The sequence below is a fragment of the Abrus precatorius genome, unplaced genomic scaffold (genome assembly GCF_003935025.1).
Source record: "Abrus precatorius isolate BTA unplaced genomic scaffold, Abrus_2018 Scaffold4, whole genome shotgun sequence".
Classification (NCBI taxonomy): Eukaryota; Viridiplantae; Streptophyta; class Magnoliopsida; order Fabales; family Fabaceae; genus Abrus; species Abrus precatorius.
In genome coordinates, this window is record NW_020874384.1 from 19623664 (window position 1) to 19645800 (window position 22137).

At 32.8% G+C, this 22137-nt stretch overlaps 3 protein-coding genes across 4 annotated transcripts; all 3 read left to right on the top strand.

Annotated features, from left to right (window-relative positions):
- The first annotated feature begins 796 nt into the window (after positions 1-796).
- Positions 797-7368, top strand: LOC113864529 (5'-nucleotidase domain-containing protein 4-like). Of its 2 annotated transcripts, none has more exons than XM_027498355.1 (17): positions 797-1381; positions 2268-2584; positions 2816-2893; positions 3023-3243; positions 3744-3836; positions 4039-4122; positions 4504-4614; positions 5029-5134; positions 5210-5272; positions 5370-5423; positions 5593-5650; positions 5929-6005; positions 6232-6302; positions 6384-6444; positions 6525-6584; positions 6708-6770; positions 6911-7368. In XM_027498355.1, exons 1-17 carry the CDS (start codon positions 1105-1107, stop codon positions 7046-7048), a joined length of 1932 nt encoding a protein of 643 aa, XP_027354156.1. In that variant the 5' UTR covers positions 797-1104; the 3' UTR covers positions 7049-7368. The 2 variants fall into 2 exon arrangements, with proteins under 2 accessions (XP_027354156.1, XP_027354155.1); XM_027498354.1 differs by having other exon boundaries at positions 814-1381; positions 2253-2584.
- Positions 7369-14909: 7541 nt separating this feature from the next.
- LOC113866288 (protein RADIALIS-like 4) lies at positions 14910-15496 on the top strand. The gene is made up of 2 exons (XM_027501168.1): positions 14910-15178; positions 15472-15496. The coding sequence occupies exons 1-2, from the start codon at positions 14910-14912 to the stop codon at positions 15494-15496; spliced, it is 294 nt and encodes a 97-aa protein (XP_027356969.1).
- Positions 15497-17408: 1912 nt separating this feature from the next.
- On the top strand, positions 17409-21954 carry LOC113865084 (DNA-3-methyladenine glycosylase 1-like). The gene is made up of 2 exons (XM_027499449.1): positions 17409-18863; positions 21488-21954. The coding sequence occupies exons 1-2, from the start codon at positions 17770-17772 to the stop codon at positions 21510-21512; spliced, it is 1119 nt and encodes a 372-aa protein (XP_027355250.1). The 5' UTR covers positions 17409-17769; the 3' UTR covers positions 21513-21954.
- Positions 21955-22137: the final 183 nt, after the last annotated feature.

Consider the following 22137-nt stretch of genomic DNA (forward strand, 5'->3'; position numbering starts at 1 on the left):
AAATATACATAAAAATGGTTAATTCCAAGACTGTAAAACTTGATCATGGAAATGTATTTCCAGACAAAGTTAATAATTTGATAAATTGATCATAAGAATATATGAAAATATTATTTTTTAAAATAATTTTCAGAAATTTAAAAATTTGATTCGAAAAATTAATTTTAAAAATGGAGAATTCCAATTTTAAAAACTTATTTTTAGAAATATTGAATAACTATAAAAATTATTTTAAGAAGTGTAAAAACTTAAATTTGTAAATTAATTTCCAGAAATGTAAATTATTAATTTTAAAAGCTTTTCTAAACGTAAAATCATAGTCACAAAATTTTATATTTTTAAAAGCATGACAACTTAATTTTAAAAATAATTTATAAAAATATAAAATGTTAATTTTACAAACTTACAACAAAAGCAAGATGTTGCATCACGCAGTGCATGAAATTACTCCATTTTCAAATTTGTAAAATAAATTTTCATATTTTTTAAAGTAAAAATTTACAATTAATTATATAAAAATCAATTAACTGTACTCTAGGTGCCGTCAATCCTTTCCCTTGAAGGGTCTACTAAGAATTTGTCCTAACAAGAAACATGATAACGTTAATACTTATTTAATTAAAAGAAATATAAGTAATGATAGGTTATCCAGCGTGACATTCACGTGGGATAAAGCGAATTGACAGCGGGGAAGAAAGAAAAAAGAAAGGATGAGAAAAAAAGGGGAAGGCATAATGTGATTCCGATTCTGATCGTATAGTATTGACTTATTGAATATGGGAACCCAACCCAAAAAATTGTGGCCGGGCGCTACTTATCCGCGCAAGAACCAGAAATGAGCAGAAAAATGCAAAAGCGACCATCAGCACAAGTACGGCTTCCTCCACGTGGCACTCCGTCATAATCTCAATTCACTTCCACTAACGTCTCGCATTCCCCATTTTCGTTTCTTCCTATTATTCTTTCTAATATCATTCCTGTGCGAGGCAATCAAAGGGGAATTAATTCCTTCCCCAACATGAATTGTTAAATACCATATTGTATCCAAATTCCAGGATACGAATAATCGGTTTCCAAGACATGTTAATTAGGCAAAAGTGGTAAATGCCGGTGAAGCTGCATTTCCAACTCCTAATTGCGTTTCCTCAGACGCTAACTTTGCAGTGGCAGCATCTGATTCCCTCCCATTTGCACCTCGTTCATCCTCCACCATGTCTACGCCTATTTAATCGCTGCACGATGCGAATTCCCAAGAGGCCCCTCTTGTTTTCTCTCTCTAACTTCTCTCCTCAGTTCTCACCTCTTTTCTCTCCTCGCCTTCTCTTTGCTTCTGGAATCTGTTCCAAGCGTTCTCGCTCCCTCGCCAACGCCACGTCACCAGGTTCGCTTTCTTTTCCCTTCTCTTGTGCTTTCGCTTCAACAGGGTTTCTTGTGCTCTAAGCTTTTTGAATTATCACGTGTTTCTTATTTGCCTTGTGCATATCTTTAAGTCATTCATTTTGTTCAGTCATCATTTGTCGTAGATACAGATAGTTTTTGGCGCAGATACGGGATACGGATTTGGAGGGAAATATATTGGATACTTGGAAAAGAGGTTGCTCTTCATAATTCGGAAGTTGAATTTTTATATGTTTATTGGAGCCTTCATTTGGAAATCCTTAGAGTTGGAACGTAGCCGTGCATTGTACGCTTTAAGTCTTTAACAAATCACAACCGAGGCGAAATGTTTGACTTTTTTATTTTCTAGGAAAGGCTTATAGTTACACACTTCGCCCCCTCTTCTCCTTCGTTTATTCAGTTCTTTTTCAGTTTTCGTTTAAATATTCTTCTCATAATATTTATTCGTTGTGGATTGGATGGTGAGAGTATTTTGTCTGTGTTGAATCATCAAATGGCTCTCCACTTTATTGGTCAGAAAGATCAAACTAGCTTCGATTATCTGTATGAATGTATATGCACAATTAACGTGTAGCAGTATGACTGCAGTTCAACCCCTGATTGTTCCCTTTTTTGTTCTGGATATCTATTTTTCAATGGGCTACATTCACTTAAGCGTGTCCAATGTTGAGAAAACCAGGAATTGAATGCATTCCTTTGTCTAGATTTCGGAAGGGTGTTGAATTGTCCTGTCTTTCAGTCAAATTTTACTGAAAATAGGCTTATAGGCTGCACACTAGGTTCATTTTTACTTTGTGTTGTTACCTGTACCAAAGTTATTCCTAACTACTTCCATTTTATTATCCTTTCTCAAGAATTAAAACTCTCAGGAGCTAATCAGTTGCATGCTCAATATTCAATGGATGAGAATCATGAACTTGGCGTACATGACTTAAGATCGGTGGATTTGCCCAGAAGTGATGGCGGCAGACAGCCATGTGTATGGTCACTAGCTCCTGAACATGGATATAAAACTGAAATAAGCAAGCAGATATTTTGTAACCGGTCACTGAATATGAAGAACATTGTTGCTGTGGGATTTGACATGGATTATACTCTTGCACAATACAAGCCTGAAACTTTTGAATCTCTTGCTTACCAAGGCACGATTAAAAAGCTGGTTTATGACTTGGGATACCCTCGTGAGGTTTGTCCGACCAACCTTATAGCACTTTTTACCAGGTGTGGTTAATTTGTCTTCTTTTTCATGCATTAATTATGATGGGAGTACTGTTGTGACGTGTTTTTTCATAGCTTTACTAGCTTCCTCCTGGTTCACTTTGTTAAAGGATTTTTTATTTACTTACATATTCTTTGCAAGTAAAACAAATCTTACATTCTGTTGTCTTTTGGCTAAAAACCTTTATATATTCTGCAGTTACTAAATTGGTCTTTTAACTCGAAGTACATGGTCAGGGGCTTGGTTCTCGACAAAAAGAGAGGCAACATATTAAAGGTTTAGACTGGATAAATGTTTTCTTTCCATCACTTTCACTGTTGAAAAAATATAGTAGCAGTTTGCATGGGAATCTTTTTATTTCTACTTTCTCTGTTTGATCGTTGGATTGCGGCTGTTCGTATTTAGATGGATCGCCACAAGTACGTGAAAGTAGCCTATCATGGATTCAAAGAGTTATCAAAAGAAGATAAAGTTGGGACTTACGGAAATACTTTAGTACGTGATTCTTTTGATGAACCAGACTATGCTCTCATTGATACACTCTTTTCACTCGCGGAAGCCTACTTGTTTGCTCAACTGGTTGATTTCAAAGATTGCAACCCTGGAAGAATTCAAGAGGGTGTTGAGTGAGTCTTATTCTTGCGTGCATGAATTTCCTTTTTGAAGATCTTAAATTGTTTTTGTTTTTAAATCATCCAAATGCTAGGACTTAAACCTTTAAAAGTGAGGTAGTCTTAGATTTTTTTTAAAGGGATTTAGTATGCTATCGTTTATCCTTTCAAGCATATTTGGGTTCTTTATGTGTATGAACGTACCTAGAACACTATAAATAATAATGTTGATTTCAGCTTCATCCCTCTAGGGCTTAAATGTTTAAGGTAGCTTGCTGCTAATAAAACAATAATTTCAGCAACGATGGGCAGATACATGAATAGTAAGGCTGGTAAACTAAATGCATAGTGCTATAATTAAGACCATTCGCTTTTTTTTTTTTGGAAAATCATAATAGACTGTAAAAGAGAAATAAAAACGAGCATTATATATATTTGTAGAGAAACCACCAGACAGCCTGTTTACAGCTCACGTGAACACCATGATATATATCCTTTATATATCGTTCTTCCAGTTATGCTCGCATGTACAAAGATGTTCGAGCTGCAGTTGATTTGTGTCACCGTGATGGAACGTTGAAGCAGATGGTTGCTAGCGATCCAAAAAGGTATGGATATAAAATCACTAACCCAGTAATCTATCCAAGTGAGAAAGAGCGAACAATTTGTTAGCAATGAGATATCAGACTCTAGAATGATGTATCTATTAGCTGTTTCCTTTTGAAAGCGTGTTCTTAACTTTATAAATCATTCATGACTTAATGAAATTATTCTGACTTGCTCATTTTTTGGTTGAGTTTTATCTATCAGATATATTAATGAAGACAAGTCAATAGTGCCCATGCTTGAAATGCTCCGAGAATCTGGACGTGCAACATTTTTAGTGACAAATAGGTAGTTATGAGTTTACCTAATCATATGGAAACAAGTTAACTGTATTAGTTAAACTTTCCTGTGGTTTTTAATGATTGATGGAACAATCAAATATTTATGTGTATAAGACATTTTAAAATTTGTTTTTCCTAAACTAACACTTAGTGCGAAGCAGGAATCTGTGAGATATACGACAGTGATACTTAATGTACAAAAGTAGTGGGGAATAATGAGTTGCCGTGTGTTGATAGATTATAGGATAAATATTTTATAATTTATAGTGAATTGATTCGATAGAAAATATTGTAATGGTTTTTCTTTAAAAAAATAGAAACTTGTTGGTTTACTTCTCCACTCTTATTTTAACTAAACATTTTTCATACTTTCATATCTGATTTGCAGTTTATGGGACTATACAAACATTGTCATGAATTTCCTCTGTGGATCCAGTATGGCAGATAGCAGTAACAATTTTGGCTGGCTTCAATACTTTGATGTTGTTATCACTGGCAGGTCATGTTCTTCTTCTAGCATCTATACCTAGATATATTTGTTTGGCTTCATTATTTTGCTTTGATGGGAATTTTCCCCTATATTGGATTTGCATAATTAAAAAATAGTATGTTACAAGGAATTAAGGAGCTTGCCAACTTTACTCTGGGCCTTGTGCTGTTCAAATAATTGCATTTGGAAATTTGTTTTTGCCAGACTATACAATACATGTCTTTCTCCCTTATATTAACACATCATGTATCACTCATTTTATGAACTTGATAATTTATAAGAAACATCCAATTTCAGACTTATTTGTGATTCAGTTTTGCAGTGTGATCTCAATAGTGAAAATTAACTTTTGAGTTTCTTACAGCATGCAATTATATTTGTATTTATTTACATGCTAACCTGTTCAAGTTCACTATCCTACAGTGCAAAGCCAGGATTTTTTCATGAGGAAAATCGTGCCAACCTATTTCAGGTTGTGCCTGTGACTGGAATGCTACTAAATACAGATAATGGCTCTCCAATGCCCCAGGTTAGTACAGTTGCGCATTATTTTATTCATTGGTTTTAAGTCTTGTATAAGAATGTGTTTTTGTTTTTTTGAAAGGTGGGTAATATCTCCGCAAGGTTATTCATCGAAGTGAAGAATCATGCTTGTCCAGTTTTCCAGGTATAACTATTATCTAACATATACTCAGTATGTATCCATAAAATGTTTGACAATCAGCATTTCAGTATTATGTGGTGATTACTCACATCTGTTGCAGGGAGGCAATGTTGCTCATCTGCATAAACTGCTGTCCATTGAATCAAGTTCACAGGTAATTCTTTTCTTTATGACTAACGTATTTGTTACTTTCACAAATAGTAGTAATAAGTTCCATCATGGTGTTTTCTGGTCTGAAGAGCTGATAATTTTATGGTAGCGGTAGATTAAGGATTGTTGGTAAACTGAAGCTTCCTCTAAAAGTCTGAATGCTTTATATGTAGGTTCTATATGTTGGGGATCACATCTATGGAGATATACTACGCAGCAAAAAGGTTCTTGGTATATCATTAATCCTTATCACTATTCTATTAAATATATTTTGCATTCTATTTGATAACCAGTTAAATTGGTGATACCTGTGGTTATGATCATACGAGGGGCATCAATAACTGTGAATGTAATAGAGAAAATGAGATATTGGTGGAATCTTTAATGAGTTTGGATGATGCAAGTTCGTGTGTAGTGTGTTTTTCTCATGTTCCTTTCAAAATTTACGTATACTTGAGGATTCTGCTTTAAGTTAAATTTGATCGTGATGTGATGTGCTATGTGAGCAGGATGGAGAACAATGCTTGTAGTCCCAGAGCTTGAGAAGGAGGTTAAACTCCTCTGGGAATCAAGGGATACCCGCAAGGTGCTTACTGAGTTTATTGCCTCTGATTAGGTTTAATTTTTATGATGAGCTTTACTTCATAAAAAATAAAATTAGAGGAAATTACTGGTTTAAGTCATGCATAAAATATTTTATATGGACTTCTAGTATTTAAAATGAGTTCTATTTTTAAGTTCTTTCTTCCTTTCAATCACCTGACAAGCTAATATACACATAGGAAGATGTTTACATGAATAGTCTTGTGCAGGAACTTCAATTCTTGAGGAGTGAGCGTGATCGTATTGAGGATGAAATACATCATCTGAAGTGGTCTCTAAAGTTAGTTTAACTCTAGACCTCCCGTATAAGTCCTGCTTATTGTCAGTATGCTTTCTTATAGAGCAGTGCATTATTTTTCAGATTCAAGAATCCAAATGCTGATGCCAAGCAGAAGTTATCTTCAGAACTTGATAAATTGGAGGTTTGAACCTTATGAACATTCGCATTTCATGCATGAAAGTCCAATTTCAGACATTTGATAAGCGGCTGTATTTTTGGCAGCTTGAAAGAGAGAGAGTGCGATTAAATCATCAAGAGGCTCAGAGAAAATTGCACCAAAGGGTAGAAAGTTCACCTGTAGTTTTTTTCAATATATTTTGCTGCTCTCTTTTCTTCCAATAATCTGGTACAGCTACAATATATTCAATTTAGTCTGTATACACAATGTTGACCGTTTGTGTGCAGTTTCACGAGCCATGGGGACAGCTTATGAAAACGGGTTATCAGAATTCTCGCTTTGCTCATCAGGTAAAATGTGACTTTCTTTAGCAGTTTAGGTATATGGTCCATTCTCAAGTACAACACTAATTTGTATTTATAACTTTCTAATTGGAGTGTAGATCTCAGTGAATAATATTTCTTTTGATGAACTTATGTGCATGATGCAGGTTGAGAGATTTGCTTGCCTTTATACTAGCCAAGTATCCAACCTGGGCTTGTACTCTCCGGACAAGTATTACAGACCCACCGAAGATTTTATGCAGCATGAATTTGGCATTCTGGCTTGTGAGACGCCAAAAATCTGAGTTGTGGAATTTGGGGCAACATTCATTTGAATTTTGTATAGCTGAATTCTAATTTGCCCCTTGTTCCGTGTTCTGGGTCTCATCTTCCTGGTCTGTTACGTTGGACTTAAGCTCATTAGATTAATTAGAAGTGCCATATGATTTTGACCCAAAAAACAAAAAGTTTTATGAGGGCAAAAAAAGAGACTAGATTTTAGCGCTGTATAGTTTCTTCGAGCATTTTCAGAATGTAAGTAGTGCTATGCTACTACGTTGTAGCAATTACAGATTTGTTTCTTCGCACATTTTAATACAAGTTGATAAAAGTATCAGATTAAGAGCAAAATTAGTTTGAGCCATGTGTAAACGAGTCTTGCGCTTACATCGACTAATATTTTGATCCGTATTTATTTATTGTTATTTCATTAATTACAATCATATTATATTAGTGAATATTAGTGTAAAATTTTATTCTGCATAATATTATCAATTAATTTATAATTTTAAGCTAAGCCTCGTGGGTTTGCAGTTTAATGTAACTTTGTTTGGGAGAGGAAAGCTATTCCAACCGAATGAATTGGCTTTTATATTTTGATAATTAGAGAACTAATCCAAATTCCTAAATGAATTGAAATTTCACTTTACTTTTTTTTTCTTTATGCATTAATCAATTAATAATAAATTTGCCTATAATTGTTTATAAGAAATTATAATTGAATTCAATTACTTAGCAGTATTTTAATTATAAAATAAATTTACAAAATAATTTAAACTTCAAATGCAATGGGTCATTAACTCTCTTTCTCACGCGCTCTCACTCCGGCAGCCTACCGTGTTCAATTCATTTTTAATACTCTGAAAATTACAGCTGATCCACGAAATAAGTAATGATCAAATGACTCCACAAATAAGTAATTGAAATATCACAACTGTGAATACACGCTGACAATTCGCTTTATGAAATTAATAAAGTAAATTCAAAATTTACTAAACAAATAAGGAAGCAAATAAGTGAAAATAGGCAAATAACGAGTTCAATTAGTGCAATCAATTCAACATCAATAAATGAGTAAAAGTAATGTGAGTACAATAACTTTTAGGACTAATTCCGTGCAAGTTCAGATGGTGCTAAAAAGAACTACTCACTCATGATTTTTCCAAATATGTTATTTGTGAATGAAACACTGTGTGCTCCAAAAATCTGTGGTGTGCAAACAATAAAGTAAACGTAAGCATATAGCCTAAAAGCATTAGTTTGTTGAAAAATATAAAACTTAATGATTTTTATGTTTTTAAAAACATATTGGTTTTTGACTGTTGAGAATACCAAATGGGAGTAATTTATTACTATCCATTTTTTAAATAATCGTAATTTTTTAATATATCATATGATTTTAAAAAATCAGTAATTTAAATTTTAAATTTATTTTTTTATGTTCATTTTAGAAATAATACAAGTTACTACATAAGTGTAAAAGCCCAAATCCTCTCTCGTATCCTTATCAGCAAGCCCAATCCCAAGTGCTATATCTCATAAGAAATTAAGTGCTAATGAGCAAAAATATCAAGAAATTAAGTGCTGAAACAAGAGTGAGAACATGAAAAAGAGAGAGGGAGAGAGTTACCATATTTATTTCGGGATAAAATTACGATCCAAAGTTCATCATACCATTATTATCAAGTTTTTACTCACACAAATTTAATAAAAAATAATATATTTTATTTTTTAAAAAGACGTTGACATGCTTCTTTTTGAGTTTTAAATTTTTTTTATTATTTTACTCATACAATTCAAATTCAAAACCTTACTTAAGTGATAACGAGTCACTTATCATTTAGACCAATTTTTATTAGTAACTCTTCACATATTTTAATTATAAGTTGATAAATAATTATATTTTTTTACAATAATTTTATATAATTTTTTACAATTATCAAAAAAATTTAAAATATGTAACAAGATAAAAATTACAACAAAAAAATTAAATATTAATTGCTAAAAAATATCATAAAATATATTTAAATATTATATATAGTATTTTTTATTAAAAATTGCTTATTTTAAAATATATATTATTTAAAAGTTACAGAATTTAATTAAAATGTATTACTTATTATTATTATTATTTATTATTTATTTTTGTTGTATAGCCACATATGCATATTAAAAAACCATAAGAGATAGTTATTTCAAAAAGAATAGTCTACAAATATCCTTTATTAGAAACAAACTTATTTGAATTGAGTAGAACTATTGTATATAAATAAAACTCTTAGATCGAGTATTTAACAAAATCATATTCATGTATTTATTTTAAGTTATATTTATATTTTAATTAAAAAAAATCATTTGCTTGCAAATTAAAAAATTAAAATATCATTTAAAAAAATAAAAAATAAGATAAAAAATAAAATAATCAATCCAATTTAAATGATAAAAATTAGTTTGAATTTATTCGATTATTTTCAAATCAATCTAAACAAAAAAAAAATATACAATACAATTTCATAGAAAGGAGCTACAAAACATTCCTAAATTACTTACACCTTAACATATTTAAAATGGCTTAAATTGTACACTATTGGCAAAAAATTTCCCCCTTTAGCAGAGCCTTTTTTGGTCCTCTCTCTCTTTCTAAATGCACTGGGTTGGATAACATAATCAGAAGGAACAAAAACCTTATGTGATCCATGGCATGACTTGTCATTTGACAGGAATATATAACAAAAATGACATCCAATAAAATAGGTGCTAGAATCATAGAATTTATCTCATCTCATGTAACTCAATCTTTTTCAGGAAATTTCAAGTGTCAAACTATCACCACAAACTAGAATACAACAGCCTGGCAGAATTATGTGATCTCAACCCAGAAAAAAGAAAAAAAAAACCCACTGCATGGCGACATTTATTTAGACCCTGTTAATTAGCCTCTAAATTACTATTTTAGAAATCATAAAAATAATATTTTTATTAAAATTATATATAATATATTAATCATATTTTTAATTTCTTATTTAGTGCTTCAAACTACTTGTTAGCATTCTCCCTTTATTTAAACAACCAAATTTGATTGAAGGCATATTCTATTCCTGACGACATTCTATCTCAATTATTGGTTCCTCACATTTTGAGCTTACATTTCGAATAAAACCATTTACATCATTGATTTGATTTGTAAATAGAAAAACAAAACATTATAAAGTTTTTAAATTGGAATTGATTCTATTTTTTGTTTTTAGTTTATATTTGGAATAAAAACATTTACGTCGTTGATTGGATTTGAATAATTTTGATTTAGTTCTAGTCTCCACGGCTGAAAATTTTATTACTTTCGACATTTAAATTACTTTAAGTAGTGATAATAATAACAAAAGCTTTTCTAAACCTTAATTTTTAGGGTTGAACTAAAAAATTTAAAAGCATTAAATTTTTATTAAAAAATATTTATTATATCTTTATATTTCTAATGTAAAAGAATATTCCATTTTTAATTGAATTCTTAATGAGTGAGATTAACAAATCTATGTTTTTATGGCAATATTTGTACAACATTTTTAATTCAATTTTGTTAATACGTTTCTATTGAATTTGTCTTGTCATTTCTGTGTCAAAAGTCTATACAGTTACATTTGTCTTTAATAAGATTTTATAGTTAATTTATACCATTTTATTTATAACTTTTATAAGCTTTTTAATTTACAAGTGTTGTCCACATAACCTTGAGAATGAGGGTCGAAACAAACAATCATGGTTTTTATTGCTCATTGGTCCAAACGATGTATCATTATCATACAAGTAATTAATATTTTATAGAGTTCGTTTGCAGGTGAAATACCATAAGGTCAAAAGAGCATAGTTTTCATAATTGCCTTCAAAATACGAGGAATGTTACCACAAAATAGTTTTCACACGGAACAAGTATTAAATAATTTTATGTTTTTAATATATTAAAAATAAAAGTTTTAAAGAGGAAAAAAAGGAAAATATATTTTTTAATCTTAAATTAATAATTATATATCACTTATAATGATAAATATATAATTAATATATTAAATTTATGTCAATATATTAAGTTATATCTTTTATTATAAATAAATATTAATTTAAAATATAAAATTTGTCTTCTCCTTCAAAATCCTCATTCCCAAACAACTCTTTAAATTATTTTTAATTGAATCTTTGATCACATTTCTATCAAGGTTCTGTTAAATGCAAAGGCTTATTTATAAAATTTCAAATGCCTCAAAAAAATTATTAAATAATTAAACTTATGATCTAGTAATTCCTAAATTATTTTAAAAAAATTAATTAGATCTATACAGCCAGAGACTTAATTAAAAATGACTTAAAAATTAGGACATATATACAAAAATATTAAATACAAAGATGTATTTGTAATTTTATAAAGAGTCGAGGGATCAATGCAGTAATTTAACATCTTTTAATAAAATTTACTACTTTTATGTTTTAATTAATGTTGTACGGTTAACCTTGTCTTTTTTATTTTACTAAGTACTTGAATGGTATATTCTTACTGAAGCCATGCTCATTTGCATAATTCCTGATCCATTAATATCATAGCTCTCAACCCTGTAAATACAAATACCAAAAGGTTTTACCAGAAGTATATTATGATCTATTTGGAATTTTTTTTTTAAAAATTATAGAAGAAAAATATATAGTATAAAAAATATTAAAACTTATTATAAATTAGAAATAAATATTTTTATTTTGAGAAATTCTAAAAAAAAAATCACTTAACTTTTATAAAATAAGCAGAGAAATTTTTTTAAAACTCATAAAAAATTATTAATTTTTTTTAATTTTATAAAAACTTCTCAAAAAATTTATCCAAACTAAGCTTAAGAATTAATTTATTTCGGACTTTATATTCGTTTTGGGCTGAAGACTATCATTGTCAATGTCACACGGGTGGACTAGCTGATTGGAGCGAAGTTATCTAATGCAAATAAAGGGTAACCATTCCAAACATGAAAAATTGACATTTAAAAAAGCTAAACAAGCTCAAACACAGCATCGGAGAATTAATGGGTCAGCGTGGAATTTTTCTTGTGTTTTTTACGTTATGGCTAATATTCCTCCAAAAACGTTGTGACTGAACAACTAATTGATTGGAGTAGCAATGCGGGCGTAACATCTATAATAAGATGAAGGGTATCCAGAATAGACATGCTCAACTTGTGAGGAAGGGACCTCACCAAGAAAACAGAGCACTAGTTTGTGAAGATATTGTGAAAGAACATTTGAACACCCCGGTGATTGATTGGTTTATAGTGGAAAAAAAACATGGATGATAAGGATTCCAAGTTTATACAACCGATATTCTCTAAGGATATATCCTCCTCCTACATGCCCAAGTTGATGGGTCTGTTTCAGCAAATGATCAGTACTTGAAAGGCATATTGAAATGTAAAGCATGGATTCAAGATAGCAGACAACAGTCTCTTCCTTGTCTGCTTACATGAGAGTTTAAAGAACTATATTCTTAGTTCTCACTCATATATGACAAGGGAAGTGATATCTAATGCACTGTGTTTTAGCATAAACGATAGGATGTAATCATGCAATGTGGAAACTTTTGATTTCTAGTTAATAACTATTTACTTACTGCTAGTTATGTCTGTAGAATACTAGCACACACTTTTAATGTAATTTAAGAAAAATGTTAATTTTAGTTCCTAGGGACAAAGATAAACAATTAAAAGTAATAATTTTTTTATTAAAAAAAGTATTTATCACTTTGAGAATATAATAGTATAATAAATGTTTTTTAATTAACAGAAATACTATTTTTAAATGTTTAAATTTAGTGCTAACGAAATTGGTAATTTAACTAGTCTAGTTTGACTAAATAAATAAATTTTGGCTTTTATTTTCTCATAAGATGACCCACGGGCTACGTGGAAGTGGAACTATTCTGAGCACTTTTAGAGGGTGAGTGGCTTTGACTACTCCTTTCAAAGCATCTATGTTTTGGAATCCAAGCATGGATACCGATCCGTGGTTGGTTAGAAATCAATGCAGTGGCCATCAATGCCAACTTGAATGGGTAGTGGAGTGACCATAAAGCTTTTGAAACAGAAAGGGAGAGTCTTCAGAGATAAATTCGGCTCAGGATATGCGAGAATGATAAGGATTCTGAATGTATCAGCATCACCTCACCCCTTGCTATGGATCAAATAAAGTAGAAATGTTTCTTTTGGGATTTCCTCTGTGTGTTGTTATTTTGAATAATGTCAATTGTCATGTTCACTATTTCATTAAAGTGACTAATCTACTTTAAATTAATCTTTAACGAACATTGATGGCTCAAAGGATAAAAATTCAGTAACCAATTTAAGTTATATATGTGGTTACTATTATGTTTAAGCATGCATATCCATCCTTGTTGGAGAAATGAGAAAGTAGATACAAATATTCTATTCCAGACCACAGAGCTTTCCCCCCTTTGTTTTTTCCTGTCGCTTTCATTAAACCAAATATTACGGAGGCACTTTCGGTTGGTCCCCCTTGTAAGATATTAGATTTGAGACTACATTATGTAAATGTAAAACAGATGGAAAGCGCCCTATGTCCAATCTCTCTCAGGTTCACTTTGCTATGCCTATTGCCTAGCCTTTTTGTAAGTCTTGGATAATTTTCCTCCCTTAAACTAGCTTTTGAGAATAAATTAGGCTTCATCTATTTTTAATACTATCTCCAATATACATTTAACTTAAATGAAATTCAGTGATGTAGAAGATAAAAATGTAGTGTTGCAAACCACACAAATACAGAGAGGAAACAGCTGAAAAGATAAAAAGCACTTTAGCTTGTTTTCTCTCTGATCCATACACAGCTTGATGGCACTCTTAGCGTGAAATTTTCTACATGGACACAAGGTACCTGCGCCCGTGAACGTTTTGTTTTAAGTGTACAGCTACTGGTTCTGGACTTGTAACCTGGACCCACCTGTCCTTTGTACCGTACAAGCTCAGATCTCCACAACCATCCCAAATCAGAATGTAGCACAAAAAATGCATGTTTTTATTCATATTTTTATATCATTGTGCAGCATAAACGTTACCAGTGATAATTTATACGTTAAATTTATGCTACAAGTTTCAACGTATTTCCAAAGATTATAGCCTACAACCTTGGTTAAAATGCAACCTTGAATGCTAGTAAGTAATAACCGTAGTCAAGTAGGTGTTAGTTACAAATGGCAACTAAGCTGCCTACGTTTGTGTATTTTGATGTTCTAATTTGGAAATTTGAGTAATATCTTCATGAATAAATGAACACTAGTATGTGGCTATCGCAACTAGTAATTGGTTTTGCTTGCGTAGTTTAAGGCTATCCATGCCGAGACAAGGGTGAGGGTGGGGTGAGGGAACTGACAGCATTAACACCAATGCAATTCCCATGAGGACAACCTGCGTCTGATAGCAACAGTCACTTTAGTCCAAATGGCACCTATAGTAACGGAGTTAAGCACGTGATGTGACAAGGAATTCAAAAAAACGAGTGAAATTCACAGGAGGCAAAACTTTCTCGGTTAAGGGAAAGTCGGCGTGATGTTTGCTTTCATTTTAGATCTTAATTAAGCCTTAAACCAATTCGAAAAAAACCATGTAAAAGTTAAAGAAAACCACGTCCGTATCTAGGAATTTCAGAATCTGTCCCACAGTTTTGTTCGGAAAGCAACAGCTAGCATTAGAGCATCAAGTACACACAACCTATACAACTCACACACTTTCTTCCTCAGCACTTCCACTGCTATATAAAGGGTAGCAATGGGAGGTTCCTTATCACCATAGCTCAGTTGTAAAAAACTGATTTTTCATCACCATTTTTGCCCTTCTATCTGTTGTTACAATGGCATCAAGCTCGGGTTGGACAGCGAAGCAGAACAAGAGATTTGAGAATGCCTTGGCCATCTTCGACAAGGACACCCCAGACAAGTGGCACAACCTGGCCACAGCCGTTGGAGGGAAGACGGTGGACGAAGTGAAAAGGCATTATGAGAAGCTGGTTGAAGATGTGAAGCAGATAGAGGAAGGTCACGTGCCCCTCCCCAATTACAGAAATGTTGCAACAGTGGGAAGCACCGTCAGAGGTTACAATTACATAGATGAAGAGAAAAGGTAATTTATCTGTTATTTTGAATAAATTTATCTTTTTTTCACTCGTAATTTAATATATAACATTCTTTGTGATTGTTAATAAATTTTAGTTAATAATCATTAATCAAAGAGTGACTAAGAGAATGCGACGTTCCTCTATAATCAATCACTGTTAGGCCATGCTTAAAGTCCAATTTTTCTAATGAGGAGAAATCTGCATTAAGTCGACTCTTTCCTTGTTTACCATTTATCGGTTCACACCCTTTAATTTGCAAATTCCCGGCTTGAATCTAATTGTATTTATCACAATGCAGGATGAAGGCTCTGAGTCTCCAGTGAAGTGTGACTCACCAATAATATGCTGGATTGGTGCCATAAAATATTTTATTTGCTATTTCGTTTTTTCTTTCTATTTATGCGAAGCATCAGTACCTTGTGCTTCTTTCTCTCTAAATGTAAAGATGAAATTATCCAAAGACGTGCCAACTGGTTAATTGTGAAACATAACAATTGGATGTCACTTCGAAGGTAAAAAAAGGGTTTGTATGAGTTATTTGTTGAGTAAATAAATTTATTTCAAATGAATTATTTATATGACTTTTAATATAATATTTTAATTTCATTAACTCACTTACAAAAAAGAGTTGTTTACTTTGTGTGATAACGTAAATAAGTCCAAAAAACGAGAAAAGAGAAGAAAAATGAATAAAAGTACGTGAACACAATTTCATACAAAATCGGTATTCGAAATCAGAAAAACGTTATAAATCTGTTTGTATACCATTTTTTAAACTCAGTTTCACACTTTGCAAAGTAAGTTATGTGAGAATATTTTAATTTTTGAATTCTTTAGTAACGGAGTTGTCAGTTGTCCTTCCTATTCAAACTGGTCAGAAAGGAGTTTGGCAACTTTGGAATGCTGACAAGTTTCTGAATGGAGGGGTTGATACCAATTTTCAGTTCATAAACTCTTCGCGTTTTTTAAATTATAAATGAATTTTGCTAAAATATTAAATAATTTAACTTATTAACACATTTGAAATTAATTATGATATAATTAATCTTTTAATATGAGCTTATGTGAAATAGAAACATACTAAGAAGTTATTTTTCAATAATCCTAGTCAAAATGAGTTAAAATTATTAACTTTTAAATTGTAGTATGATTTTAAATTCAAATTTTGTGATAATAATAATAATAATAAATGTTAAAAGAACTTAACCACTCAAGTGACTTTTAAATAGCACGAGGTTCGTGTATAAAACGTACTTATTTTTCCTATCAGAATAGGATATTATGATTAAAAAAAAAAAGGTATACTGATTTGTATCTCTACATTCATTTATATGGTCAATATGTTACGCATTGAAGTTACACCGTGATAAAATTTTAATATTATTTAATTTAGTGTGTGATGTTATATAAAACTTTGTTGTATCATATTAAAAATATTTTGTGTGTAATACTAAATTATATTTAGTGATGTATCGTATAGAATATATATTAACGTTTTCTTTCAATATCATTTATGTTAAAAATTTTAATTCAAAAAAACACGGACGTCAGTAATTTTTAAAAGAATAATAATATTTTTATGTTTTTCTATGCCTATTATTTTTCTATCATATTATTTAGCATATCTCAATTTTCTTCGTTCCTTTTTATCTCTGTTTCCTGCATGTATTTCATACCCCATGAATTTTAACCTTCGTTAAATAACGATTCAGACTCTATCATAGCCAATGATGAAAACAATAATTAAAAAGAAGAATTGATCATCGCCCAAAGTTGATGACTCAATAAAAATAAATAAAAATTCTCAACCCCAATCCCCAAAAATATACCTTTAAAAAGGGGGGGACATGTTTTTCATGCTTTCTATTGTAATTTTACAGCTACTTGTACATCATTCGATTTGTTTCATTTCTAAGGACCTGTCATTTTGATTTATTTATTTATAGTCAACAGTGATAAATATTCAAGTTTCAAAATCAGCCCAACAATATCTCTAAGAAATTAATTCTACAATGCTTCAATAATAAATAAGTATTACAGACATAATGTATCTACTAAAAAACAAAACGAAAATTTAATAAAAATAAGCAGAAAAACCAAGCGAGAGGCCTTGGAAGGAAAATCCAAGAAAAAGAAGCCCAACAATGGTGGACTCGTTCTAACAATTGGGCTTTCCTGAAGGCCCAATTAAAACTGGGCGAACAACAAGGTAGAAGTTCACGTGCGGCACGCATAGCGAGATGGCGTGTGAGAAAAGAGAAAAGAGAAACGAAACGAAACGAAACGAAGGGAAGTGGATGATTTGAAGACCAAGACGAAGAAGACCAGGGAATCGAGGATGAAGAAAATCCGTACATCAAGTGTGGTTAAAGCAGAGTGAGTTTGGATTCATCACATTGCGCTGCATTGCATTGATTGAGCCATAAAATCTCCGAATTCCATCTTCCCCCACACTCTCAAAAATTCAATTATCTCTCGTCCATCTTTCATAACAACGCTGCAACTGCCACCGCCACCGCCACCATCACAACCACCCTTCTCACCCAACATATCGCATTAACTTTATCCAATCTTCAATTCAACCAACAGCACACTTATGGGCGAACACACGCGAGGTCAAGCACAATCCCTAATTGAACCGCAACCCAACCCTCACCCTCAACCGCCTTCCTCCGCCGCCGCCACCACCGTTCTTGACTCCTTGCCGGCGGACCCCGAACTCAGCAATGCTCCTCCTCCAACAAACTCCCCCGCCTCCAAAATCCCCCTCCGTCCCCGTAAGATCCGTAAGGTCTCGCCGGACCCGTCCACCTCCGAATCTCAAACCGAAACGCCGAAAGGCTTGTCCACCGGTGGGAAGAGTAATGCCCGCAACAACAAAATTGTTCAGCCACAACGAGCCTTGGTGGTTCCGAGAATGGTTGCTAGGTCACTGTCGTGTGAAGGCGAGGTGGAGATCGCACTGCGATACCTTCGCAACGCTGACCCACTCCTCTGCTCTCTAATCGGCATTCACCAACCTCCTACCTTCGACAATTTCCACACTCCATTCCTTGCCCTAACTCGTAGCATCTTGTACCAGCAACTGGCTTATAAAGCGGGTACCTCAATCTATACTCGCTTCATCTCTCTCTGCGGTGGGGAACCCGGTGTGGTTCCCGAAACCGTTCTTGCCCTAACTCCCCAACAGCTTCGCCAAATTGGGGTTTCGGGGAGAAAGGCGAGTTATCTTCACGATTTGGCGAGGAAGTACCAGAATGGAATACTATCTGATTCGGCCATTGTGAATATGGATGATAAATCGCTCTTCACTATGCTCACCATGGTCAATGGAATTGGTTCTTGGTCTGTTCACATGTTTATGATCTTCTCCCTCCATAGACCCGATGTTCTTCCTATTAACGATCTTGGTGTTCGCAAAGGGGTTCAGCTTCTTTACAATCTTGATGACTTGCCTCGTCCCTCTCAGATGGACCAGTTGTGTGAGAAGTGGAGGCCTTATCGCTCTGTTGCTTCTTGGTATTTGTGGAGATTTGTTGAAGCCAAGGGAACTCCTTCTAGTGCTGTGGCTGTTGCTACTGGTGCCAGCTTGCAGCAGCACCAGCAGGAGCAGCAACAGCAGCAGCAGCAGCAGCAGCACCCTCCGCAGCCACAGCTTCTGGATCCCATAAATAGCATGTTTAATCTTGGGTAAGATGCAGTACAGTCAATGAAATACTTGATTTTAGGTTTTATGTATTGGTTTGTTCCCCTTGTAGATGATATCTTCACTTAGATTAGATGCAAATATTGGTATAGTTGCATTTGGACTTTTCATTTAACTTGTGACTCTGCAATTCCCTTTTTACTTCAGTTTAAATGAAATGGATTGTTTCTGAAATTACATCAAAAGCTTTTTTTTCAAGCTTGCATATGTTGCTGCTAATGAGTAATGACTATTTATATTGGCGATTAAATATTTCAAGACTGCCTTAGAACTTTCCGGTGTTTGTCTTCCTTTTAGAAAATGTGGGAACATGGCTTGGAAAAATGATCTGATCCTGAAATGAGCTAATATAGTATTTGCAAGTATATTTTTTTAATTCTTGCTAGATGTATTTCTTTCATTTAGTGGAGGCAGACTTTCCCTTAGTTATCTTAATTACGCTTGTTGAGTGGTTATTCTCATCAAGATATGCACTCTCATCTTATGGAGGCATGTTAGATTCATTCTTTCTCAGATTAGGTAAGGCCTTCTTCATACCTGCTGGTCACATATCATGATTTTTATGTTTTGTTATTGTTCTATTTCTGGTAAGTTGTCAGGCAGCTGGACAGGGTAAGTCCTTAAGATTTTTTTTTTGGATTTTCTCTTTCTGCTAGTGAATTATTAAAATCAAAGGAATACCTTATACCTTCTTGTCCATCCTTTGGCAAGAGGAAGCACGGTAAAGAATCCCTAACTGCTCTTTCCTCTTTGCGGTTTTTGAAAAGTATTGTTTCAAAATTCGGAATGCCTTTGGCTGATGGCACTTCTTAAAAATATAAGGTGATGTGGAATACCAGATAGCAGAGATGTCATATGAAATATAGCTATCTCTGTCTAATAAGGAATAAATTGATGCCTTGGTGATCTATGATGACAAGATAAGTCTTGTGATTAAAATATGTACTTGTTCTGATTCTCTTGTTAACTAGTTTTGTATGCACAGTTCTATATCTTTTAATCTTGTGATTATAGAACAATGGCAAAGTTAGAAATGGTTTTTCTTGCCTTTTGAATCATGGAAAAAACCTTGGACATCTCTTGATCTGTATCTTACATATTTTTATTATAAGAAGAAAACACTTGCTAGCAGTCTTTGCATTACTACTGCATGGATTTAAAAATTGAGGAAGCAAAAAATTGTATAGAAAATTCAAGACAGGAAGGTTAGGCAGCAAACAATCATAACAAAAGACATACTAAACATTTAAATAAAGAACTAATGTGGCCAAGACTTGAATTGGTGGATACAACTAGCACTTGTGATGTTGAGATTGAAAAGTTATGGGAATCAAGCTATCTCCCTTTTGAAGATTTATTGTTGAGGAGTTCATTGTTGCCGGATTCATGTTGAAAGGAATTAGTTGCACTTATTGTCATCATCGTGCAAAATAACATGATGATGGATATGTACAGTGTAATGTAGTTCATGTTAGGAAGCTTCCCAGGATGAACAGGGTTATGAGGATTTTGATTTATCAATTAAAATTTTAAATTCTGATGTTTTTATATTTAGGCTTCAAGTTGAATATAAGGAAAGACAGGTTTTTATATTTTGTCTGAATTGAAATGCTTGTTTTCTGTTAATAGAGGAAGCGGTGAAATTTTGGTTGAGAGTAATTGATGCATAAGCGATGTACAAGCCCTCCTGTTTCATTTTATTCTCCATTCAAGAGTAGTGGTTTGAATTTAAAGCTATTTGTTAATTATCCAATATATACTGTAGAACATCGTAAGATTTTTTTAATTTTAAATAAAATAGATGCCTTGGATGATTAGTAAGTGTCAAGAGGAACCAAGGTCACATTTTAAAATCTCGTCTTTGTTTTGCTTTATTAGGTCGGTGTAGCCTTTTTAAGTAGTTGATATGTTAGGTGCAGTTGCAGTGTATGGGTCATTCTTTTCATTAATTAATTGATTTGATTATTGGACCTTCATTGTGGGTATATTTTCGGATTTTTCATCAGTTATCGCCATATTTTGGAAATTTTCTTTTCTTCCCGTTAAAAAAGTATTTAGTTTGATAGTATGGTAATTGGTTAAATCTTGTGTCTATTTAGTTGACAGATACTGTTTCTCTAATGTGGTCCTTATTCTGAAGTTAGACCTTAAAACCTATATTAGAGATTCATTTGTTAGCAAAGGCCTTCTTCAGATACTGTTTCTCTAGTTCTTTCTTCCGTTGTTTGTTTTGATTTCTCACCCATGTAGCCTTGTATGTTTTTTAATAATTTATTGGTGAATACTTATCCATGCTATGCTTTGTCCGGTTTGTTTTGGATTATGTTTTATGGTGTGTTCGTGGTTGTAATGCATTTGTTTGTGCTTTGTTGGTGCCAAATGTTTAGTATTTCCTTATATATATATATACTTGTGTACTTTATAACTATGTGCAAAGTTCAGTTACTGGGAAGGAGAGGTATGTGAATTTCAAGGTATAAAATACGTGTCTTTCACTATACTTCCTTTCTGTTCTCCATCTGCTTGGAGGTTTGTAATTTAATTATACTGTCTAATCTAATAATGTAATTATCATTCAAGTCTCTCATATTTCCGTCGTATGCTATAGGGCCGCCTGTGCTTGGGGACAATGATCGCTCGTGAAATGTTGAAATTTGTAGGCAGCCGCTCACACGTGAAGTTGCAAAGGCACGCCGTGCTGTGTATTTAATGATAGATCTTAGTACTGAAGCTTGAACATTGGGATCATTGAAGGATTAGTGTATGATTGGCTTGTGTTTAATAAAACCAGTGCAAGATTAATAAAGGCCACTCCTTAATTTTGTTTTGTTAATCAGTAATTGTAGCTGTCGGAGGCCAATGTCAAGTTGTCAAGTCGTCTTTTAGTGAGACAAGACTGATTAGAGGCAGTGCTGCCTTTGCCGCATGGTAATGTGGTTTGGAATATGGACCTTGTAACTAATGTACCAGGCCTTATCTTGTGTCCTACTAGTGGATGGGCCCTTTGCCTTGACTAAAATTAGTATAATATACATACATACATACAAAAAAAAAACCGTTGGGTAATTCGTATGCTTAATAGATTTGTCATCTGTTTCTGATCCCTAATAGATTCGAGCGATGCCGTTTGCCTCCAATGTTTTTATTACGTGGTAATCACATACACTTGATATAATTTCATGTTTTTAAAAATTTGATAACAATAGCAATTATTACTACAGTGGTTTTAGAATGAAGTTTGATATTTTGTAAAAGGCA